Source organism: Malaclemys terrapin, chromosome 4 (genome assembly GCF_027887155.1).
Source record: "Malaclemys terrapin pileata isolate rMalTer1 chromosome 4, rMalTer1.hap1, whole genome shotgun sequence".
NCBI lineage: Eukaryota > Metazoa > Chordata > Testudines > Emydidae > Malaclemys > Malaclemys terrapin.
The window spans coordinates 142,413,458-142,436,017 of record NC_071508.1 but is presented as its reverse complement, the minus strand read 5'-3'; the positions used below and the strand labels follow the sequence as shown (position 1 = coordinate 142,436,017).

Genomic DNA, 22,560 nt, shown 5'->3' with positions numbered 1-22,560 from the left:
GACAGTACTCAGCGTTTTGAGCCCCTGCCTAATAAATCCATGGATTCGAGGCCTATAAATGCCTATAAATGCCATTCTTCTTAGTGGCTTGAAAATAGCCCCACTCCCGACGTGGAGGTTTCTCTTTTCTCTTTTAGAAGAGTATGGTCTAAAGAGGGACTGGGTAAGATACTAATAACCTTCAGTACTCGGAAATAGCCAGCTATCCCCTCTAACTCGAGTACTCTGGAGTCTTGAAACAGTTAACTTCTGAATGTAATACTTCCAGACAGCTCCTGTTAGGTATGTGGAAAAATTCCCACCATCAGCAAAATTGACCAAAAAAGACTGTTTTCCCACCAAAAAAACCCCCCAAAAAACCAACCCACATTTTTCCGCTCCACGTTACTACATTTTTGTCATACACACAGCGAAATGTGTTCGCTAGAAGAAATTGAGACATTTGTTTGCGGATAAAAATTGAGAACAAAATCTGAAGATTCACAAATACTCTCTTGTTGCTTCCCACAGCTCTGAATGAAGTTGTTTGGGCAGCCAGTATTGGGTGACGCAGGAATGTCAGTGTTAGATTGTCTCTAAAACGAGAATTTTTAAGTGACGCTATTCAAAATGGTGTCTCAGGTTAGAGGATAGATTGGGTAGTTTAGTGTCCAATCTGCTTAAAGGCAAATGACTGCACTCCTTTTGAAATTTCACTGTCTTTCTCAAACCAGGTCGGCCCGTCTTTAGTAACCTCTCTCTCTTCTTCATCAAAAGATTACATGAGACACTCAAAGTATGACTGAAGTCTTGACTCAGCAGGTAGCTTAACATTACCAATTCTTAGCACACATTACCTCACCAATGAATGCATCATAAAATTCAGACCCAAGTGGACTGAACCTAGAACCCATGAAACTGGATCATCATCAATACTTGGTATTATTAAGAAACCAGTCTAAATTCCTTGTAACCTTAAACCCAAGAGTGTTCCAAATGCCATGTGACAATGTTTAGAAGACTCCAAAGTATGTGGGACGACTCAGTATTCCTGAGAACGTGTTGTAGTTTAATTAAAGCGAGTCAAAAATGCCAATTATTTTTGGTGTGGAATTTTTTAAAAATTCTATTTTTCAAAATTTCTCACAAAACTGTTTGGTTTTTCAAAGGAAATTGCAATCCAAACTTTTTTTGGTTTTTATAAGCTGGTTTCAAGAAAATAAACAAACACATAAACAGTTTTCAGCAAAAAAAATTTAGTTTTCAAAAACCAAAAAACTACAATTTTTTCCTGAAAACTGGAAATGTTTTACTGAAAAATTTCTAGCAAAATGAAATTTTTCCATAAAAATTTCATTTGATTGAAAAGCCATCTTTCATCCATCCCCCCCCACAAAAAAAAAGTTGGAGAAAAAACGTTGACCAGCTGTAGTTGTAGCACAGTTAACCAGAAATATGAGGGATTTCTAATAGTCATCAAGTTCAAGAGATAAGGTATGGAGCTACCACAGCCCTCTGGAAGTAGACATTTGATGGAAAAGCCCTTACTGCCAAAAGAAATGGATACATATGAGAGGTCAACAGGCTCACAGCCTGGATTCTGAAATTGGACAAAGGATTTGTCATCACTGGTCAGACCACTGGTCCATCAAACCCAGTATCCTCCTTTCTTGCAGTGTCCAACGCTTGAATCCATAACATACCCAGCCAATTGTGCAATGCAATACATAGGAAATGATTTTCCTTCCTGACCCCGTTAGGCAGTTAGCTTGTGTCATAAAACACGATGTATCATTCTGCTTAGCTTAGATCACTAAAAATACTACTACTAGTTATCAGCGGTCATAACATTATTTTGATTATTCTCAGTAATTTGATGACTGATGATAACCAAAATAATAGGATAATTTGATTATCCTGCCATTTTATCAATCCAGCCATTTGAATCTACTTTTATTCTAGTATTTGGCTCTACTTCCTGCAACTGAGATCTGCATATTAACTGTCATATATACTGCATTCAGCAATTATTTCTTTATATGTGTTCTAAACATTGGCATTATCTTAATGGAGATGCCCTTTGTTCCTGAACTAAGGCACACAGTAACAAAAACAGACTCACCAGTAGAATTTACTGTGCTCTTTGGAATAACTCAGTCAAGTCCCTTTTAACTCATGTCTTGGATAAGTGCAGTATGGCTAGTTTTTTCAATCTCAAGACAAAATCCCATCATTCATCCAACCACCGGGCTTCTCATCATCTTTTCAATCTCACCTGTGAAAGTTGTTGCTTTCAGGCAGCTAATAAGCCATTATCCTCGTGATTTTTAAAATCTGCCCTTTAAAAGGTCATTGTCACTGTGATAGCACTCAAGGAGATACTATTAATTTTTTTCCAGGGGAGCACCTATATTCACCTCCTTTATTAATTCCCACTTACTACTTAAGAGTCATCTCTTCCTTTGCAGCCACTAAACCAAGGTTTCTATAAAGCAGTAAACTTCGGTAACAATAAATTGCGTCTCCAAACTGCGTCCTGATGTGTCATTCAACAAGTTAATGCTGGTATAGTGAGAGTCACGAATAACCTCAGTTACTCCTGCTGAACTAGCAGTTCTTACAACTTATTATATTTTGCAAAGATCAGGTCAGACATGCTGTCTGTAGAAAGAGAGAGCTTTGCATGTTCCAGAATTGTAAGATGATGTTTTGTGTCTTACATTTTTTTTATCTGTAAACATAATAAAATAATACCGGCCTTGATTCAGTGAAGCATGTAAGTACAAGCTTGACTATGGGGGAGGGATAGCTCAGTGGTTTGAGCATTGGCCTGCTTAAACCCAGGGTTGTGAGTTCAATCCTTGAAGGGGCCATTTAGGGATCTAGCGCAAAAATCTGTCTGGGGATTAGTCCTGCTTTGAGCAGGGGGTTAGACTAGATGACCTCCAGAGGTCCCTTCCAACCCTGATATTCTATGAGCATGTACAGACATCCCCTTGACTTCACTTGGAGTTAAACATGTGCTTAAATGCTTTGTTAAATAAGGATGGACCTGGCATGTGCTTAAAGATGAATACATGACTAAGTATCTTTCATTCCAAGGGATATAGGTCCTGATTCCAGTCTTGCTAATGGCCTGATCTTGATCTTGTACCATTGGAATCAATGGGAGTTATGACTTCAGTGGGAGCAAGACCGGTACGCTATTATAAATCCAAAATATCTCAACTGCAGTCAGTGGAGTTCGTTTGGATTTCTGCTGGTGTAAACCAAATCAGAATCTGTCTGACTGCCCATGAGTCCTTACTATATAAAATATGAAGGCGAGAGGTGGTATCAGCATGACTTAGGGTGGGAGATGACACACAGGACCAAAGCCACCAGTGTGTTATGCGGGTGGTACAAAGTGAGTGCTGGTGAAAGCTTCGCACCACATCACACCCTTGTGCATTCCATATAGCCACATCCGTTATGGGGAAATCTGGTTTAGAAATGTGCTGTGGGAGAGGTTCTCTCTGACATCCCCCATGGTCAGCGAGGCAGAGAGCTGGTCACTGGCAGACAATGGGAGCCAGCACTGGGAGCTGGAGAGAGATTGGATCACTCAAGGTGGTGATCTGCCATCAACGGTACTCTAGAAGGGGGCTCTGCAATCTGGCTGCCTCATCCTGTGGGCCCAAAGGCTATTCCTGCCTACGAGGTGGGGGGAGCGGGCAAGGAGAAGGCCCTGGAACCTGCCCCCTCCTCAAAAGCCGTGGATGGGGGAAGGAGAGAGGGCCCTGCAGGCTGCCCCTTCTCCAAATGCCCCAGCGGCTTCCCCTAACAGACAGGCTTAGAGGAAAACTGGAATCCAAAGTGCAGTAAAGCAAACAGCTCGTCTCCAAAGACAAGAGCGGTCTATTTAAAAACCTGCCCTCTGGCAAACTTCACTTTTTCTATTGTGCACACAGGCCTCGGCCTCAGCTTTGCGCCGCGTACCACATTCTCTAGAGCTATTGCACCTCCGGCAATTTTCTAGACCTTGCCCTTGGAGCGCGTAAAACAGAATGCACCTATCTGACTCCATCCTCGCCATATACCTGCAGAGAAGCCACTTCACCCACCACTGACATGTGCCAACCTCTGGAGTGTCATACAGCGGCTGTTTTTAACGGCACACAGCAGCACTCCACCACAGAAGCGAATACCAAATCCAGTGGAAACTGCCAGGGGGTAATGTAGATAGGTAGAATCTAAACAGAATCATGCGGATTAAAATTTGGCCAGGGCATCACTTATGTTACTCTTGCAAAAAAGTACCACGAGATATTTAATGGCCACGGGTTGCCACTACCTTGCTTTTATGTCTTAGCAGGGAGATGGCACTCCAGCAGCACAATGCCCTTGAACACCATTCTAGGCAGAGGTGGATTAGGGGTTTGTGGGGCCCTGGCTCAGAGCAAGTGGGGGCCCCTTTCCCCCTCAGTGCTCCTGCTGGGGAAATAGGGTTGGCAGGAGCACTGGGCGGGCGCAGCAGGTCAGGGCATTGGGGCCCCCAATTGGCTGGGGCCCCTAGGCACGGGTCCCACTGGCCAATCCACCACTGATTCTAGGGCACTGACACTGAGGGAAGAGTGACTCCTCCTGAATCACAAAAATCACTGACTGCAGGCTACATTTGTTTGCCCAAGAATTGGAGCACAGAGAAAGGGGAAAGGTCATTTGCTGCACAGCCTTCAGGCCGGATACACCCCAGCGGGTTCCACATAGGGAGGGCAGCTCCATAATAGCCTCTCCAGCAGAAGTTGCCCAGGAGAAGCACTGAATTAGTACCGCTCTTGGCTGGCTTGGTTCTGCCTTCTCTTGGGCCAGCCCCTGCCACTCTGGGGGCTGACTCTGGTCCCTTATCTTCAATGTCCTCTGAAGTAAGGATTTGTATTTAGCAGTGTAATTCCCAAGCAGGGCTGGCTCCAGGCACCAGCCTGGCAAGCAGGTGCTTGGGGCGGCCGCTCCGGAGAGGGGCGGCACGTCCAGGTATTCAGCGGCAATTCGGCGGACGATCCCTCACTCCCGCTCGGAGCGAAGGACCTCCCGCCGAATTGCCGTCGCAGATCGCGATCGCGGCTTTTTTTTTTTTTTTTGGCTGCTTGGGGCGGCCAAAACCCTGGAGCCGGCCCTGTTCCCAAGGGCACTGGGGAAATCTGGCTGAGCTGCTGTGGGGAGTGCAAGGGCAAGAGCGTGAGTGTGACAAACCACATGTACTTGGAGCTTTGCTTCTGCTTGGACTGATGCCTGTACAGTAACTCCTCACTTAACGTCCTCCCGCTTAGCGTTGTTTCCAAGTTACCTTGCTGCTCCATTAGGGAACATGCTCGTTTAAAGTTGTGCAATGCTCCCTTATAACGTCGTTTCGCTGACTTTACAAGGGAGCACTGCACAAGTTCCTCTTCTCCGCCTCCTCCCTCTCCCTTCCTCCCTCCCTCCCAGTGCTTCCCCCACCACCAAACAGCTGTTTGGTGGCGCTTAGGACTTTCTGGGAGGGAGGGAGGGAGCGGGGAAGCTGCCCCCCCCCAGGCACCCGGAATGCAGGGAGTTAGGGTGTGGGAGGGCACTCAGGGTGGGGGTGTGGGGTCTGGGAGGGAGTTAGGGTGCAGAAGGGCGCTCAGGGTGTGGGTGTGGGAGGAGGCTCAGGGCTGGGGCAGGCAGGAGGTGCAGGCTGCAAGGCCCTGCAGGGCCCTGGGCTAAGGGGGCCCCGGGGCCCTGGCCTGCAGCTCTAAAGCCCCTTTCAGAATGCAGCCCTGCGAGCACGCGCCAGAGGACTCAGGAGGAGCAGGGGCAGCCGCGCAGGCTTTGAAGGGGAAAGCGGCGCTTCTGGCTGGCCCTGCCTGCCGGTGGGGGGGGGGGGGGCAGGTCCCAGAATTGCGGCTCCCAGAATCGCGGCCATGGGGGCGGTGCCGTGCTGCGCAGAGCCACCTGCACACCCCCTGCACCAAACAGGAGCTGCCCCAGGTAAGTGCTCTGCACCTCCTGCCTGCCCTAGCCCTGAGCCTCCTCCCACACCCCACCCTGAGCGCCCTCCCTCACCCTAACTCCCTCCCAGACCCTGCACCCCCACTCTGAGCGCCCTTCCGCACCCTAACTCCCTCCCAGACCCCGCACCCCCACCCTGAGCGCCCTCCCGCACCCTAACTCCCTCCCAGACCCCGCACCCCCACCCTGAGCACCCTCCCACACCCTAACTCCCTCCCAGACCCCACACCCCACCCTGAGCGCCCTCCCGCACCCTAACTCCCTCCCAGACCCCGCACCCCCACCCTGAGCGCCCTCCCGCACCCTAACTCCCTCCCAGACCCCACACCCCACCCTGAGCGCCCTCCCTCACCCTAACTCCCTCCCAGACCCTGCACCCCCAGCCCTGAGCCCCAAGAGGAGAATGGAGAAAAAAAGAATGAAAACCGGGGGGGGGAGGGGGAATAAGAGAGAATGATCCCCCCACGAGGGGGCCCCAAAAATGAAGCTGAGCACAGGGCCCCACTAACTCTAAATCCGTCACTGGTGGGAAGGGGAGGAGTGGGGAAGCGCCGCGTCTCCGCTCCTCTCTCTCCCTCCCAGAAAGTCCTAAGTGCTGCCAAACAGCTGTTTGGTGGCAGGGAAGCGCTGGGAGGAAGGGGGAGGAGCGGGGACGCGGCATGCTCCAGGGAGGAGGTGGAGTGGGGGTGGAAAGAGGCTGGCCTGGAGTGGAGTGGGGACGGGAAGAGCAGGCCTGGAGCATCCCCTGGCAAAGTCAGCACCTGTTTTTCTGGGGGGGAAGCTGCTGCTGCACAAGGTGCTTCCTAGCGTCCTTGCCTGCCTCATTGTCTGAAGCGTGCTGTGCCTGTGTGGGGTAAGCCAGGGGCACCTCCCCATCACAGTACAGTACTGTACAGTATATAATGCCTTTTGTCTGCCCCCAAAAAATTTCCTTGGAACCTAACCCCCCACATTTACATTAAATCTTATGGGAAAATTGGATTCGTTTAACATCATTTCACTTAAAGTTGCATTTTTCAGGAACGTAACTACAACGTTAAGTGAGGAGTTACTGTATCTCATTATCCTGCGTTGTCCTTGTCACTAGAAATTTGATACTTCCCAGCGAAGTCATCTCTTGCTGGCACCCGCAGCCATAAACAATGTCTGTAATCAGGGCCTCAATGCTACTCAGCACCTGCTCGCTTTCCCTGGACTCCTAGGTGCAGTAGATATTCCGGATTGAGTGCTTGAAGGAATGCGCTCTAGAGCCTACAGTGCCCACCATTAGGGAACCAACATTTGGTACCAGCCCTTACTCAGTGGTATGTGAGATGCCATCCAGCTATTTCCAGGGAACAACTGCAGATATCACTGTGAGTAGACTAATGGCAAAGGCTGACTTTTAAATGGGGACCACTTTCCCTGTGAGCTCCACAACATTTCATTACTCGCCCTTCATAAAGAGTTCGGGCTTCATGCTTCCCTCACATTTCAGGCTCTCTGGCAGGTGCTTACGTTTAATCTACAACCAGTCGGAAAATGGCAGGAGCTGTTTTAAAATTAATATTCTACCTTGAGAAGGCTAAAATGGCAAATTGAAATTCAGGGGACAGGTTGCAACAGTGAGTCACTTTTAAGACTAAAAAACGGAATCTCAAGGGTAAGCGGTGAGAGTTTCAAAACAATTTCAAAGCCTTTAACCTTCATAATCCAGCAAACCCAAAGCTGAAAACCAAGACTTCTGTCCTGACTAACAGGACTTTTTTTTTAAATGCAAAGGCTTTGATAGGCTGGGGTGATATTTCAAAAGTAGATGACATTATTACTGCCATAGAGAAGATGTTATAGGCATAATTTGTTATGGTCTGTTGCGGAACCTATTGGACAAAATTTCATGCCTCTTTAAGCCACCAGTGAATCACTCTGTCCTACAGAAATAAAAAACACCACCACACACACACGACTAGCCTAAGGATAAGCATGGGCCAGATTTGATTGAAACAAATTATCTATTTCACAAAAATAAAGCCAGCAAAGGAAATAATAAATGGTAGAAAACGCAAGTGAGAACTCGTTAACGGGAATAACGCTTAGAGCACAAAAGTAATAACTATAAATACATTTTAAAAACAATAAATGATGTTTTAGGATGGTAATAATCAGAAAAACAAAAATCCTCAAGAGACCAGGAGAAGTCTGGATAGTATTATGGGATGATTTTTCACACCTGGACTTTCCCAATTACATAGATAGATTTGGGTTCACCTAATTTATGAACCCAAATAATAATACTACCTAATTGCCCAATGTACCTGTGCAAATCAGAAACACTGGCCACTATTACAAAGCCATCATTTGCCAACAGTTACCCCCTCCCCACAACCTCTCCTCCACACACAGGAGCCTGAAATACCACAATTTCACCATATACCTAGAATTGGAAATACTCTGGGAGCTGTAGAATATCTGGTGCGGGCGGGCGGGGCGTGGAGCTGCCCGTGCTCAGCCCCCACCAATTTTTCCTATCCTCCGGTGGCTCTTGGGGCTTTTTTGTTGTTGTTGCTCTGCCAGCACCCCTCCCATCCCCCCACGTCCCGATATTTCACGTCTCTCATCTGGTCACCCTAACCTTACTTCACATACACTGATGAAACCAGTGGGGTTGCTTGCAGAGCAAGGTGTTACCAAACAAGAGTAAGAGTATCCGAATCTGGTCCTTGTTTAAAATTGCCCTATGATTGCTTTGGCAGGATGTTTTACCTCTTGTGAGTCGAATTCAGTTGCAGTCCCTGGAGCAATTGCAAGTTGGCTACTGGAGAGGAACAGGGATGTGTATCGGGTTTTACCTTTCTAATGTCTGGACTCCCGAGGCCTCATCCCCTGCTCCGCCTCTTCCTTCAAGACCCTGCCCCTGCTCTGCCTCTTCCACCCAGGCCAGACCCCTGCTCCGCCTCTTCTCTCAAGACCCCGCTCCTTTTCCACCTCTTCCCCCAAAGCCCCGCCTCTTCCCCTGAAACTCCACTCCCTTCTCCACCTCTTCTCCTAAGGCCTCATCCCCTTCTCCACCTCCCAGATTAAAAAAAAAAAGGGATATCAGGGCTTGTCAAATGGCACCCGGGCAGACAAGCCGAAACCCAAACTATCTGGGTAAAAACCAAACAGGTGGCAACCCTAGATGTGTATGTTACTGCCCATATAACCTAAAATTATAACTGCAATTATGCTCCCAGCATTTCTTCACTTCAGGCTAGATTGAGTTTGCTCTCAGCCCATAGCAAGGGGCAGCGTGTAGCTGCTTTGTCCAAAGCGCAGACTAGGGAGGGAACTGTGACTCTATAGTTCACAATTCCTTCCCTGGCTCTCCCAGCACGGGGGGAAGCAGGCTTTATGGAAAGGGGATGAAAACCATCTCCCTACTCCCCTCAAGGCAGACTGTGGCCTGATATGTGGATAGCTTACACAGGGGCGTGGGGAAATGGTTTTCATACCATTATTCCCCTACAGGGGTCCTGAAGACAAGCCGCAATCTTCCATTTCCCCAGCTTTAAGTTTCATCTTGGCCAGCTCTGATTTATTCTGATCAGACTTTACATTAAGGTTGTATGTTACAGATGCAAATAGTATCTGTTATAGATGGCTATAAGCGCATTAATACAAAGTATAATCCATGTTTATAAGCCCTGGTTATAAGCAACCAATTGACCTGTTGAACTCAATAACAATCTATAAAAATTAACCATTTATTCAAGCATATGTAAATAATCTATTAACTTCTAATAAACGACATATGACTGGGAACCTTAAAATAAAGTGTGATCTTTATTCTGCTCCACCACACCAAAAAGCAAACTATATAGCTAGTGTCTATATCTAAGAAAACAGCTGTCATTTGAGTCAACAGTTATGGAGATACTTAAAGTGACAGTGTCACAATAAAACCTACCTGAATTTTTTGATTGGAGACTGCTTTTCCTGTGCAGTTGCAAGGTGCCCAGAATAATAAACAGGGAAAAACATAATGTTCCAGTTTGTTGAAAACCAAGTCATGAAAAATGGATAGTCAAAGTTCTTATATGTGATTTTCACAATCTGTGTGGTTCCAACCCAAGAGGATGAGACTGATAAGATTATTAGAAATCCCCAGACAACCTTAAGAAATGTAGATGTGCAAGACTGACACCGGGTCTGTGCTTGGTTTTCTTGACTGTTGTTCTCGGTATGGGTTTGCGTCCCTTCTTCTCCTGAAAAAAAAAAAAAAGAGGAGAGTTACAGGCAAAATGGGTCCATTTCAAGGAATTCATAATTTCTGCTATAGTATCGGTTTCTTTAGCACCTCATCCCCCTGGACCAAACACAATGCCCCCTAGCCAAGGACTTGGAATGCTGTAAAGAAGTACTTCAGTAATAAAACAACCGCAATTTCAAGGTGATGGGAACAAAGTACGACCAAATTACAGTGGCACAAGGTACCAGCTGTTGCCACTGTTTCGGGTCCTTCTTTTGTCAGTCAAGCCTGTAGCATGCAGCCGTATCCCTCTCTTACGGCCAACTATGTTACAAAGCCAAAAACTGTGTATGTTTGCTATGTGAGCCCATAGATCTGAAACTAGAAACAAACCTTTACGATTCAGAGGTCTTGACTCAGAAAGCACATTTTTATTTACGAGCTTAGGGAAAAAATAGTTTGGTCATTTCCTTTTAAAGTTCATCACATAGAATGAGACAGATTTGCAGCCGTACAGTTAAAAATGGAAATGGAATAAAACTAGATCTTGGTAATAAAATCACTAGATAGAAACAAAGAAGAAATAGATAGTTCTCATTCCATACTCTAGTTACTGTGGAAATAGTGAAACGGTTGATTCATTTTGCTCCTTGGTCTGATGTGCCAGTAGAGTAGTGCGCTTATGCTATCTTACTACATGCGAATGTACCATGGTGGTTTGGTTTCAGGAATAAAAGGGTTAATGTTAAAAATCACTACAAGTAGCTACTCCACATGAACAACAGCTACCTTAACTACACAATTTTACTGTCTATAGATTTGACCAGCGTATGACATGATATATTGTGGGGATCGATTTGTTTATTAATGTGAATAGGAACTATACACCAGCTGTGAAGATAGGATACATCATCATGAGTTCTGTTATGGAGCAGTTCAACATAACAATATGTGAGAAAGGCAAGATTTCAGACCAAAGCTTGACTTCCCTTTGATGCAGTTGCCTTTGATATAGGATTAACATTATGTAAACGTAGTGGACCAAGTTAGTAGAGGTACATCGGGGTGAATTTGATCTTGGAAGTGTTTCTTTTAATTATATCAGAGAATGCATTATAACCAAGAACTTTATAATGAGGAAACAGTGCATTTTGCAACTGTGCAGTGGCCTCTTTCTAGACTATAGATGGTAAGGAGGTACACCAGCAGGAGTTTTAACTCCTCATTGGGCCACCCAAGCCAGAGAGGTCAAAGGATAGGGACCAGGCCCCCCAAACTCCCAAGTCCCACTGGACCTCCAGGTTGGGGGCTGAGCAATAGGCCAACAATCTAACCTTATAAAAGAATTAAGTTATAGAAACACAACACTGCAGCCATTCCAGCAAACAGAACGATAGACAGGGACGGCAGAGCCTTATCCATGCCCGAAGTGACAGCTATTTAGCTGTTCTGTTGTTTAATAGTGAAAAAAAGAGCTCAAATAAAATTCAAGGTCTATTAATAACATGCAGAGAATAATTAGAGAGTGCTTTGAAAAGATAGTTTTTACAAAATGCAGTCAGTTTAACATTCTCTTTAATTGATGGGGGGCAGAAGCCAGAGCAGGATATTTTAGTCATACTAATAATGACTGACCGCTACTACTGAAAGGTAAATTATAGTTTGTTTGCAAACCAGAGATGCTTGCACAGAACATGTTATGTAATATCCACAGGTGGGGTTACCTGCAAGAGAGAACTATCAAACAATTAACTCTCACTGATCTAATAGTTACAGTAATCACACAATAACAGAAGGCTAAAACACCTTTGCACGGGCCCCACATTTTCCAATTACCAAACAACTAACTGTGCACGAAGCTATCATTAGCATTTGGTTTGGATTTTGCAGTCCCAGATGTGGATGTTAATGAAAATAACAGAAACAGACACTCCTTGTGAGTTCTTGCTTGGCCTCCGGTCTGATTAATCTTATATGGTGGATTAGCCTAAGTAGCATAAGTTCCTTCAAAAGTCCATGGGATTTCTGCTCCTGAATCACTTAAGCACTTCAAAAGTCTCATCCACCAGCAAAGATTAAAAAAACAATAACAATTCTGAATAACAAGCCTGGGGCCTGGATTCCAAGAGGGTGGCCTACAGGCATAAATAAATCCGTACTAAATGGGTAGGATATTTCCAAAGATTCCATTTCTACTGGTCATCAGGGTGGACCCAGGCCAGGACAGGGAAGCAGAACCAATGCGTAGATGCTGAAGGGTGAGCTACCACAAAATAAACAAACACATCAGTCAAAGCAACCAGTAAATAACTTGTCACAACCACCAAGATGGCAGAGCTCCTCTGTGTCTGCAATTAATCCAATCAGCAACACAGCAATAAACATCACCAGTCATGGGCACAGAAACAAATTTGGGGAGCCAAGAAGCACAGAGGGAAAGGGACAGAACTGATAAGACATTGTGGCCAGAGGAACACGGTATTGGAAAGCAGCTAGTGACCAGAAAACCCCATACATTCTATGTTTAACTTTTCACTATTGCTAACATAGTCTTTGCTTACGATGCCTGAATGGCAGTATGGTGTAAAAAAAAAAAAAGGGGGTCTTGCAAAGGAGTGGTACGTGAAACAGCATAACGCACAGGCTGCTCTTCTAAATGCATCAGTGTCTGCCATCCATCTTGTAGAGAGAGGGCAGCTTTACCCGAAATTTAGGTCACTATGCTTTCTTTGTGACTTCTCATGTGGATCTATACTGTCCCTGTCTAGCTACAGTACTTTCCCAAGACAACCTTGCTCAGATCTTATTCCTTAGAAAGGGAGGCCCAGAACTGAAAGGGGATGCAGTTGAAAGTGATAGGGTGCCAAGTTCAAGGAGAATCAGGTCAGGGCGCTACCGCTTCTCAGAGGGACCAAGGTCCTTCCTTAGAGAACTCAGGATTGATTCTGATTTTGGTTTTACATAGGTGTTGGCTTGAATGAAGTCAGTCCCGATCACCAATATAAGTGAGATCAGAATCAGGTCTCTAGTGTCTTGGGTATGATTCTTCTTGCATGCTATTTACTGTTGTCTCAGGGTATCTCAGATATTTTTCCAGGATACCCAGCAGTTCTCTCTGCAACTCTCTACTGAATTCCCTTTTTGCCATCATATATGTTCTTTCTACAGGACTACTAGCTCCCTCAATTTACCCTGCTGATTGGGACACTAGAAATGGCTTCCTCTTCTCAGAGTTTGGGCAATGGAGAGACAGAAGAGGAGACTCGTCGCCCACATTCTCAATGTGTTTGGGAGATCAGCCTCCGCCCCCTCCTCCTCCTCTTGCCACTTTGACTCCAGAGTTTTCCCAAGGAGCTTGGGCAATGATGCTATTTCAGTGCCAACTGCTCTCCTCCTGCTAGAAGAATTCAGCAGACTTGAAAACTCTGCCACAGGCCAATACGTCATGGTTGTATCCATCCCACCCACACGGATGAAGGAGCCACCAGTGCCCAAGTTGATCTGCTGATGAAGAAACCAGAGGCAGCACCATACCTACAGGTTCACTTGGGCTACACTGCTGCAGTAAAGGGGGAGGCTACATCCTGCGGTAAGCCCTGATGTCTTCCTCAGCAGCTGACTGGTGATCTGAGCTGGGGTTGATGGTCTTGCCTAGATATCATTCCACCTCTTGCTCTTTCTCTTCCTCCTCTTCAGAACATCCATGATCTGAGGTGAGAGGGCCAGTGGCTTTGAGAAGGAATAGAGCTGGCTTTTAAGGGTCCCTGGGCTCTGGCCTGGCTGAAGCTAAGGAAACACAACCATTTTGTAAAATTGTGTGTTATTATTTATCATCCTTTAAAGGTCTTCCGTGACTATTGGGCTTATACAGCCAACTTCTCAGATACTAAAGCATATATTCCTACTAGGGACCATGCCTCTTTCCCCCCTCCACTCTTCAATCCCTCCAAACCCCAATTTGCAACCGACAAAGGAATGGCTTTCGTGTGGCTGTGTTGCTCACGGCAGAGGAAACTATGTCAATGCTTTCTGACACTGCACCAACCACGGCATCCTTCCACGACAGACGAAAGCGGCCTTTCGCAGGCCTCTCGCCGTGCCAGAGAGGCGGCTATTGTTCCTACCTGATCTGATCTGCCTCTCGACTCTGCTGTGCCGGCAAATTCCAGAGGGGCTTCGACTCTGCAGCTCAAGAATGGGAGCAGCAGAATCTTCAGCAACAGATAAAGGGGAGAGCTGCCTACTGATGCCACTGCGTGTGATGGGGCAGTTGGCTCCTGGCTTGCATCGGGTGACAGATGATCGGGAGGCACCTGAGAAGAAAGAGTTTGCATAAGTTTGACTGTAAGCTCCCTTGAGGAAAAGGTATTGTGGGATTTCAAACATCTTGACAGTGAAATGCATACAAATGACTCATGGGGGAGGGGGACACACTGCAATAATCAAAGCCCCCGCTGGCCCAAAATGAATTTTTAACTTCCCTTCCCCCCACCCCCCATACATAGAAGCTCCCTACAATGATTAACTGTTTTTCCTGAAGGAATTAGAGTCCTAAACTGGAATACATTTTTAGCTACCATGGGACATCCATTTGGTTTGAACAGTCAAAGAGGCATTTGTACTCACACAGGCCCTTTCTGACCACTGACACTGAAACAAGCAAGAGTGGAGGACACCATTTCCTCATGGCATGGGAAGGGATTTTTTTGGAATGATCCTCCCCTGGTGTCACCAAGGACAGCCTTACAAGAGGAAAGTTTCCTCTTTGTTACATCCTGCAGAGTTCCCCACCATTGGTACTTGAGGTCCTTGATGGTTGTACAGAATGAAACAGAAGCCAGTGATAACCGTCTTAAACTAGGACAACTGTTCTATCGCTGGAACGAGTCTACTTTTATGACTTCAGACCCAGTTAGGGCACTGAAATGCTTTCTGGCAAGCCACATCGGAGCCTTGGGTCTTCAGAGAAGTTGTCTTTTCTCCTTCTGCTGGATGGAAACAACACCAAGGTGGAATAGGTGTCTATCCCTAGGAGGCTGGAGAAGAGGTGGAAGGTGGCAGGTAAGACCCAGAACCCAGAAATACGTGGCTGGAATCAACCAGATGTTAGGTTAATATAAATTTTGCTGCTGAGGAAGACATCGTGTTCTATGAGTGAGAACTTTCAGGAGTGAATGAAGAACCAGCAGATGACAGAAGAGAATGGACACAGCAGCACGATGGTCTGAACCTGGCCAACTAAGCCTGGCTCTTCTCTTCCAGGTGTTGAATGTCTTCTTACACAGATTTATTTTAGGCTGGGGGCTTATTTAACCTGTCAGCACACAAGCAGCACATCAGTCACTAAGGGCTGGTCTTCACTACCCGCCCGGATCGGCGGTAGAAAATCGATCTCTCAGGGATCGATTGATCGCGTCTCGTCAGGACGCAATAATCGATCCCCGAATCGACACGCGTACTCCACCAGCCCAGGTAGGAGTAAGTGCCGTCGACGGGGGAGCCGCGGCGGTCGATTTGCCGCCGTCCTCACAGCGGGGTAAGTCGGAACAGATACGTCGAATTCAGCTACGCTATTCACGTAGCTGAATTTGTGTATCTGAAATCGATCCCCCCCACCGTAGTGTAGACGTAGCCTAAGTCAAGAACACATGGAATAGGGAAATAAATGTAAGACATGGATTTGGAAGTTAAATGTGGCTGTCTATCCCTTCCCCTAGCAGCTGGATTTTCAATAGGTAACTTTATCACCCAAACCTGTGGTGTTATTTACACCTACACTGACAACTGATGGCTTTGCCATGACTCTAGTGGCCTTGGCATGCCAATCAAATCCGCTTTCCAATGTAACTGAATACAAAATCTGCTTGTAAGATGCCAACTGTGCAACGATATAGCAGACTAATAGACTAGAATAGACTTCTTTACATAACCAGCAAGCATCACTCAGGCTTTTTGTGTGCGCAGGTAATTCCATGCCAAACAATGGCACCAGGGCATATAGACACAGAGGAACGTATCTGACAGAGCCCATGAAACAAGTTACATCCTTCTCTGGGAAGGTGGGATGGGTGTTGTATGTTCTTTCCCATTTGCAAATCTGAAGTCACGTTTGCTCTGCCAGCACCATGTACAACACAGTAGAAGATAGAAGCAGGGCTAATAATTATGTTTTGGAGGTCTGGTCTTGTCATTATACAGAAGAACATTCACTCCAACAGATGCAACTTTCATAATCCAGATCCTGTCAATTAAGTTACTCTACATTAGATAGACAATAGTCAGAGCCATCAGCTAAACCTTTGAGGATGATCTGCCTCAAAGTTGTTATCCGCCAGCCTTCTCTTTCTCCAAGTTTGGATATCAGTGTTCTCTCTGGGAGAAATTCACCCCAGTGCAGAAGTTCAACACGAGGGCTACACCTGAGACTCCAGCCAGGTGGGTAGGGATGCAACCCCAAGCTCTGAGTGTCCCTAGCTTCTGTTTGCCAGAAGCTGGGAGTGGACAGGATCACTCGATGACTGCCTGTTCTGTTCATTCCTGCTGAAGCATCCGGCACTAGCCACTGTCAGAAGACAGGATACTGGGCTAGATGGACCATTGGTCTGATCCAATATGGCCATTCTTATGTTCTTATGAGTTTTGTAACTGGTAAAATCATCCTATAAATACTCCTAGCTGAAATGCACAACTATGGGCGCACACCTTCTGTGTAAGGTGAATGTAACAACACCACATGAGACAGCTTCCCACAGACTCATGTGGTATTGAACCTTTATCCTGTACTGTATTACTATTGGCTTACAGCAGTAAACCAGATTGATATTGGTTATTTGGTCTCCTGAACATATTTCATAACGAACCAAAGTGTGGTCAAGCAATTGACTCTACAATTTATCAACATTGTAATCTTGATTTTACAGTCAGTCTCTCTGCCGTCTTGGCCAACTCACGTCATCTCTCCAAGCCTCCTATTTCCCTGCCTCGTAAAGGGGGATAATATTATCTACCCCATAAGGGTTATGAAAAGTTTTAAAGCTCTTCGATGACGAAAAGCACAACATACGTGCTAAGTATTGTGACTGATCTGGAACATTTCCCTCATACAACACAGCACGATGCCTTACTCTACAATAGTCGAACGGAACTTGCAACATCCACAGTCTGAAACCCAAGGGGCTAAAGTGATCAATACCTTTACTCCTAAATTTTCAAAAAGTCACTAGTTATTTTGGGGGTCCCGCATTGAGGCACCTTAAAAAAACCCAGGCTGGGCACCCACCCTCTGAAAATCAGCCTTTAAGATGGCTCCCCCCAAATCACCAGTCACTTTTGTAAATGTAGCCCTTGGCCTTTACTTATCCGTGATAAAATGAGGATAATATAGAAATATGTATCCCAAAGAGATTGCAAACAATTAAGAGAGACAGGTCGCATCCCAATCCATAAATCCAGATCTAGAGCTTAGTGGAGTATTTGCAACTAAAAGTGCAGAAAGCGTTTTTTCTTATACCCACACAAACAGCTCCTGGTTATTTATATGCTGTATAACAGTGTGGCATCAATGTTTTTGCATGTGTTGAGAACCTTGAGCAGCTGAGACTGAAATTGCCAATTAAGAGACCATATTTAATTTGAAGACACTACTTGTTTTAGTGCAATATTCTTCCCTGCTCTTCGAGCGCGATCAAGTAGCGCAACAATTAATCAATAGTTGGTTAGAGCTGGAAAGCTTTGGACTGTGCCATTTTAGGCTACTGAATCTAAATATATTTCAAGGATATATTTTGACAGTGAAGGTGAGCAGATATATTCCAGCTAATTTATCTAAACCTACTATTTTATTAGCAGCAAGGACAACAAATCACAGATTGCTGTACCATGTAAAGAAACCCCACGTATTTTTTTTGCAGGTCACTGATGCCTTCATGCACTTTGTGAGCTCTGACTTACATTAGAAGAACCAAAAGCAGAGCTTGCAAAGCCTCTAGTCTTTATTTTCTTAACAGAGCAGTTGTACGTGGTCAGCAGGGTAAAGAAATCCATGGAGTCCCTCTGGATTTGCACCAGAATAATAAGAGCCGTGTTTGCCACTGAGATATATATCCTTCTCTCTTTCTAGGAATTGTCACGTGGCTATTGAAGGATAGCCGATGGGTCTGGCCACAAGGCTGCCCAGAGGAGTAAGAACCCATCTCTGCCTAGCAGCTCCTGGATGCGGCAAGAGCAGGGCCGGCCTTTCCAATGCAACCCTAGACAAGCAAGTGGGTGAGGAGAGAGCAGAACCGGGTGAAGTTATGGCTCTGCCCTCCCATGCACAGGCTGTCAGAGGTGGCCAGGTGAGCGTGGGATGTAAGCCGTGTTCCAAAGAAGGGTGAAGCAACTTACCCTCTCCTCAGAGCAAAAGGAGAGCATGACCCTCAGAGCCCCTAAAAGCCAACTGGCAAAGGGTTCACTGTCATGGAACAGCAATTTCCTAGCAAGCCTGATAAACTCACTACACTTAACACATTGCTGTCATAGTATTTATTTATTAAAAGTGTCATGTGAGGTATCAAATGAAAGCTTATATCATATTGGTCATCATGAGCATTGTATAATGTGCATATGACTGCCAGTCAAGAAGTTGAATGTACATACTAAAAATAGGTTTAAACTTTGTAACCAGGCAGAGTTGATACGTTTTTCCCAGACACAAAGGAATGTTGATTTACTCCTCTGCCTAGATCTCTGATGTACATTGATCAGGATAAGCCAAATACGATGGAAGTTCATTTGCATCTGAGGTAAACAGGAAAAACAAGTTAACAGGAGGATGAGAACAACCGGAACACAAAGCAGCAGGAAACAAGGAGCTTATCTAGGGGTTCACTTCAAGGGGATTCATTTCAAAGGTTTGCTGCTCTATAAGAAGGGACAAGAACCTTTTGGTACTGAGGGAGCAAAAAGAACAGCACTTTTTGCATCCATGAAAGTTTGATCCTGGCCCTGAGGGCTGTTGGTACTGAGCGGTTGCTTTAGGTTAGAAACTTACCTTAGACAAAGGTTTTAGCCTGTTAAAAGTAATGATCGGTCTCTTAGAGGCATGTTATACTTCTGTTTTATTTGTAACCATCATTGTTTCCATTATTCTTACTCAATACTCACTTGAATCTCTGTTCTTTGTTAATAAGCTTATTCTCCTTTTACTATAAAGTCATCTCAGTGCTGTGATATTAAGTAGCACACGCCTTCCCCATTGAATCAAGCAAGCTGGTGTGTATGCAGTCTCTTTGGAAGCAATTTCTCTTGGAAATTACTGAGAGTGCCCAGTGACAGGGGTTGCACTCTACAAGGGGACACTTCTAGGAAGTTAGGGAACAGGGGTGGACCAAGTATTAACCTGCAAGGCAAAGTAAGGGCTGGGAGAGTCCTGAGAAGTTTGTCTAGGGTAGTTAGCAGTCTGACAGCTGTCACCCAATTTAACACCAGCAAGTCTCTCTCTTGCTGAGGCAGAGGGGTAACACACCCCAAGAAAGCACTACAGGGAGCCTGGGAGGAACTGTGACTTCAAGAGGGGTCCCCTGGGCTGGCGTTGGCACAGGGCTGTTTATGTAACCCCTGTCGTCTGCATGGAGCCCAATCTATCTAGGTACTTCCCAGGCTGCCATCACTGTAGTATCTGAGTGCCTACAATCATTAACAGATTTACTCTCGCAACACTCCTGTGAAGTATTGCTCCCACTTTACAGATGGGGAACTGAGGCACAGAAAGATTAAGTGACTTGCCCAGGGATACACCAGGAGCCTGGGGCTGGTCATCAAACCCACTTCTACTGAATCCCAGCCCAGTGCTTTATCCACTAGGCCACTGGTGGCTCTTTAACCCTAAGCGAATGGATTTTCACTTATTCCTCAGAATGCAGTATCAAACCTTTCCGCGTTTTCTGCAGATTGTTCTGTTCAAGGAACTGAATGACGTTGCTAACTATTATTTGAGATCTGTGTAACACTGGGTCACTGTGCCCCACACTTTATGTCCCCCACAGAAGGCTACATTTTACCCCATCCACCTGACCGGAATACCTCCATCAGCTCCTCTCTTCAGAACCCCCACACCTCCCATCAGAGCTCCTCACATTCCACCATGTCCATTATCACTCCCACTGAGACAGATCCATTTCTAACCCAAGCAACAGGATTCTTGTGCTTAGTTTCAGTGACTTTTCTGAGGCTTTTCCTCCCACACCCACGTGATTTCTCTCCCTAGACATGGCCTCTCTGTTGCAAGTGCTGTTGGTTATGGACAGGAGGTAAGATTCATAGAGACAAGCAGTGAAGCAGAAAGCTGTATTCTGTCATGTTCGGCTCACCCTCCACACCTCTGACTTTTGGTTTCACTCGGTGAAAAGCAGTTTTTCAAAGGAGAACATGGAGTTAGTGTAATTGTCCATACACTCTGCCTAGCAAATCCATTCTTACATGATTACTTTATATAAACTACAGGCAACCATTGCATAATCTGTCATTTACTGTGTACCAAACCCTTACCCGACTTCATCAGAATACAGCAGAGTAACACCAGGGATGAATTTGGCCCATGGCCTTACATTAGATGAACCATCGGTTTAGAATGAGTCTGTATTTTGCACAGAATTTGGCGATTTATTTTAACCATTTATCATAATAGATATTGGGGCCAATCTCGCAAACAGCAGAAATGCTGCAAGACAGCATTTCTTGCAGTACGACATGTCTCCTACCTCAAAAAGCTTATAATATAATTTGATGACAATACATAAACCCACAAGCAGGTTTAACAAATAATACATGGGAGAACAGGAAGTGACATCATGGGACCACATAAAGCTAGCAAGAGCATAATTTAATAATCTGCTTTGATTATTCAAGTAAGCAAATGGTTAGTGTATGATCTTAATTAGCTGATTGATTCCTTTGTGGATTCCTTTCGTATTCTGCCATTCATGAATTTCCAAGAACAGCAGTAAATCCAAAACTTGCTGCTCCGTTCAATTGTGTCCCATACATGAGTATGTAATTAATTGGATTGCTCATGTGAGTGACAATTGCAGAAGAAGTGAGGTTTTTACCCACGAAAGCTTATGCCCAAATAAATCTGTTAGTCTTTAAGGTGCCACCAGACTCCTTGTTGTAATTGCAGGATGGGTCTCTTACACCAGGGGCTTACATCTAAGAGCTTGTAGATTAAATCTCAGAGATTGTACCCTCTACAACAATAAGAGGGAATAAATCCCCCCTCTATGCCCTCGATGCACCCACATAGACTATGCCCCTGGACAGAGGGATTGGGAAAGTAGGAGCTCTGGAGCAAATACAAGTGACGACAGCGTGAGCAGAGTCATGGCTTCACCCACCCCCCACATGCCAGTCAATAATGCTCACTGAGCGCTGAAGAGGGGTATGGTAATTTACCCCCTCCCAATGCAAGTGGGAAACCCAGAGAGGAATCACACTCAAAGTTAGTAGAGAGAGTCTGTATTACTGTGCAAATGGGTATTGATCTGTTTGGCACTGTAGCGCTCCCCTTCTAGCTTCAAAACCCATTGAAGCACTAAATATAAAAATGTCTTTGTGACACATCTGCAGGTCTGTTCGGTACAGTATGTTCCAGTGTCTACTATAACAAAGGGGGTTCTTGCCAACCTCCCCCAGTTTAGGCAGACAAGGAATAACAGAAGTGTTATGTAAAAAATGGAGCAGCATTTCCATACCAGTGAGCTACAAAAACAATCCTGGAAGGCGAGGTAGGTCAGTGGGATGGGTTGACTCCATTCCCCTAGCATCCTCGAGAGTATCTGCCACTGGAAACATATTGGGTCAGCCTAGAATCACCTATTATTTGCTTAGAATTTGAAGATACCGGTGTCATGGTTACAGAGCTAGCTACATCTTTGCCTCCTTCTCTGGTCTCTCAGAGTGCACCGGCCTTAGCCCTCAGGCCTCGTGCACCTCCTGGGATGGAATTCTGAGATTCCCCCACCGGATCCCAGGTTATAGTACGCTGAGGATCAATTGTGCTTACCTAACGAGTCCGACTGGGTTCATCACTGGCTGCAAGCCTTTCCCTTGGGAGCTCTGACCAGTGGCGTATACAGTGACCAGGCACTTTTCCTTTTCTTAACAGTACGAACAAAGGATAGCAAAAGAGCGAAAGGTTTTTAAAACAAGAAAAGGTCTATGCACGTGCCTACCTTACCTCAAGTCTTGTGGTATCTCTTCATTGTCTCTCCCAACAACTGCCCACGAGTGTCACTTTTATCCCCCCAGACGTCCTTTGTCTCAGGCATTTGGTTCTCCTGTGTTTACAACCTGGGATCCTTTCCCTTGGCAAGCTAGGCTGGTGAGCT

The 22,560-nt window shown here is 45.6% G+C and overlaps 1 protein-coding gene across 2 annotated transcripts in view; it reads right to left on the bottom strand.

Moving 5' to 3' along the window:
- SLC35F4 (solute carrier family 35 member F4) overlaps positions 1-22,560 on the bottom strand; it is a 185,132-nt gene that overhangs the window by 24,525 nt on the left and 138,047 nt on the right. The window contains exons 2-3 of one of the 2 annotated variants that reach the window (XM_054027041.1): positions 14,320-14,508; positions 9,914-10,211 (exon numbers count right to left, since the gene is read on the bottom strand). In XM_054027041.1, coding sequence (XP_053883016.1) covers positions 9,914-10,211; positions 14,320-14,508 — 487 coding nt within the window. The remainder of the gene's footprint in view (positions 1-9,913; positions 10,212-14,319; positions 14,509-22,560) is intronic. The other variant, XM_054027042.1, reaches the window with a different exon arrangement.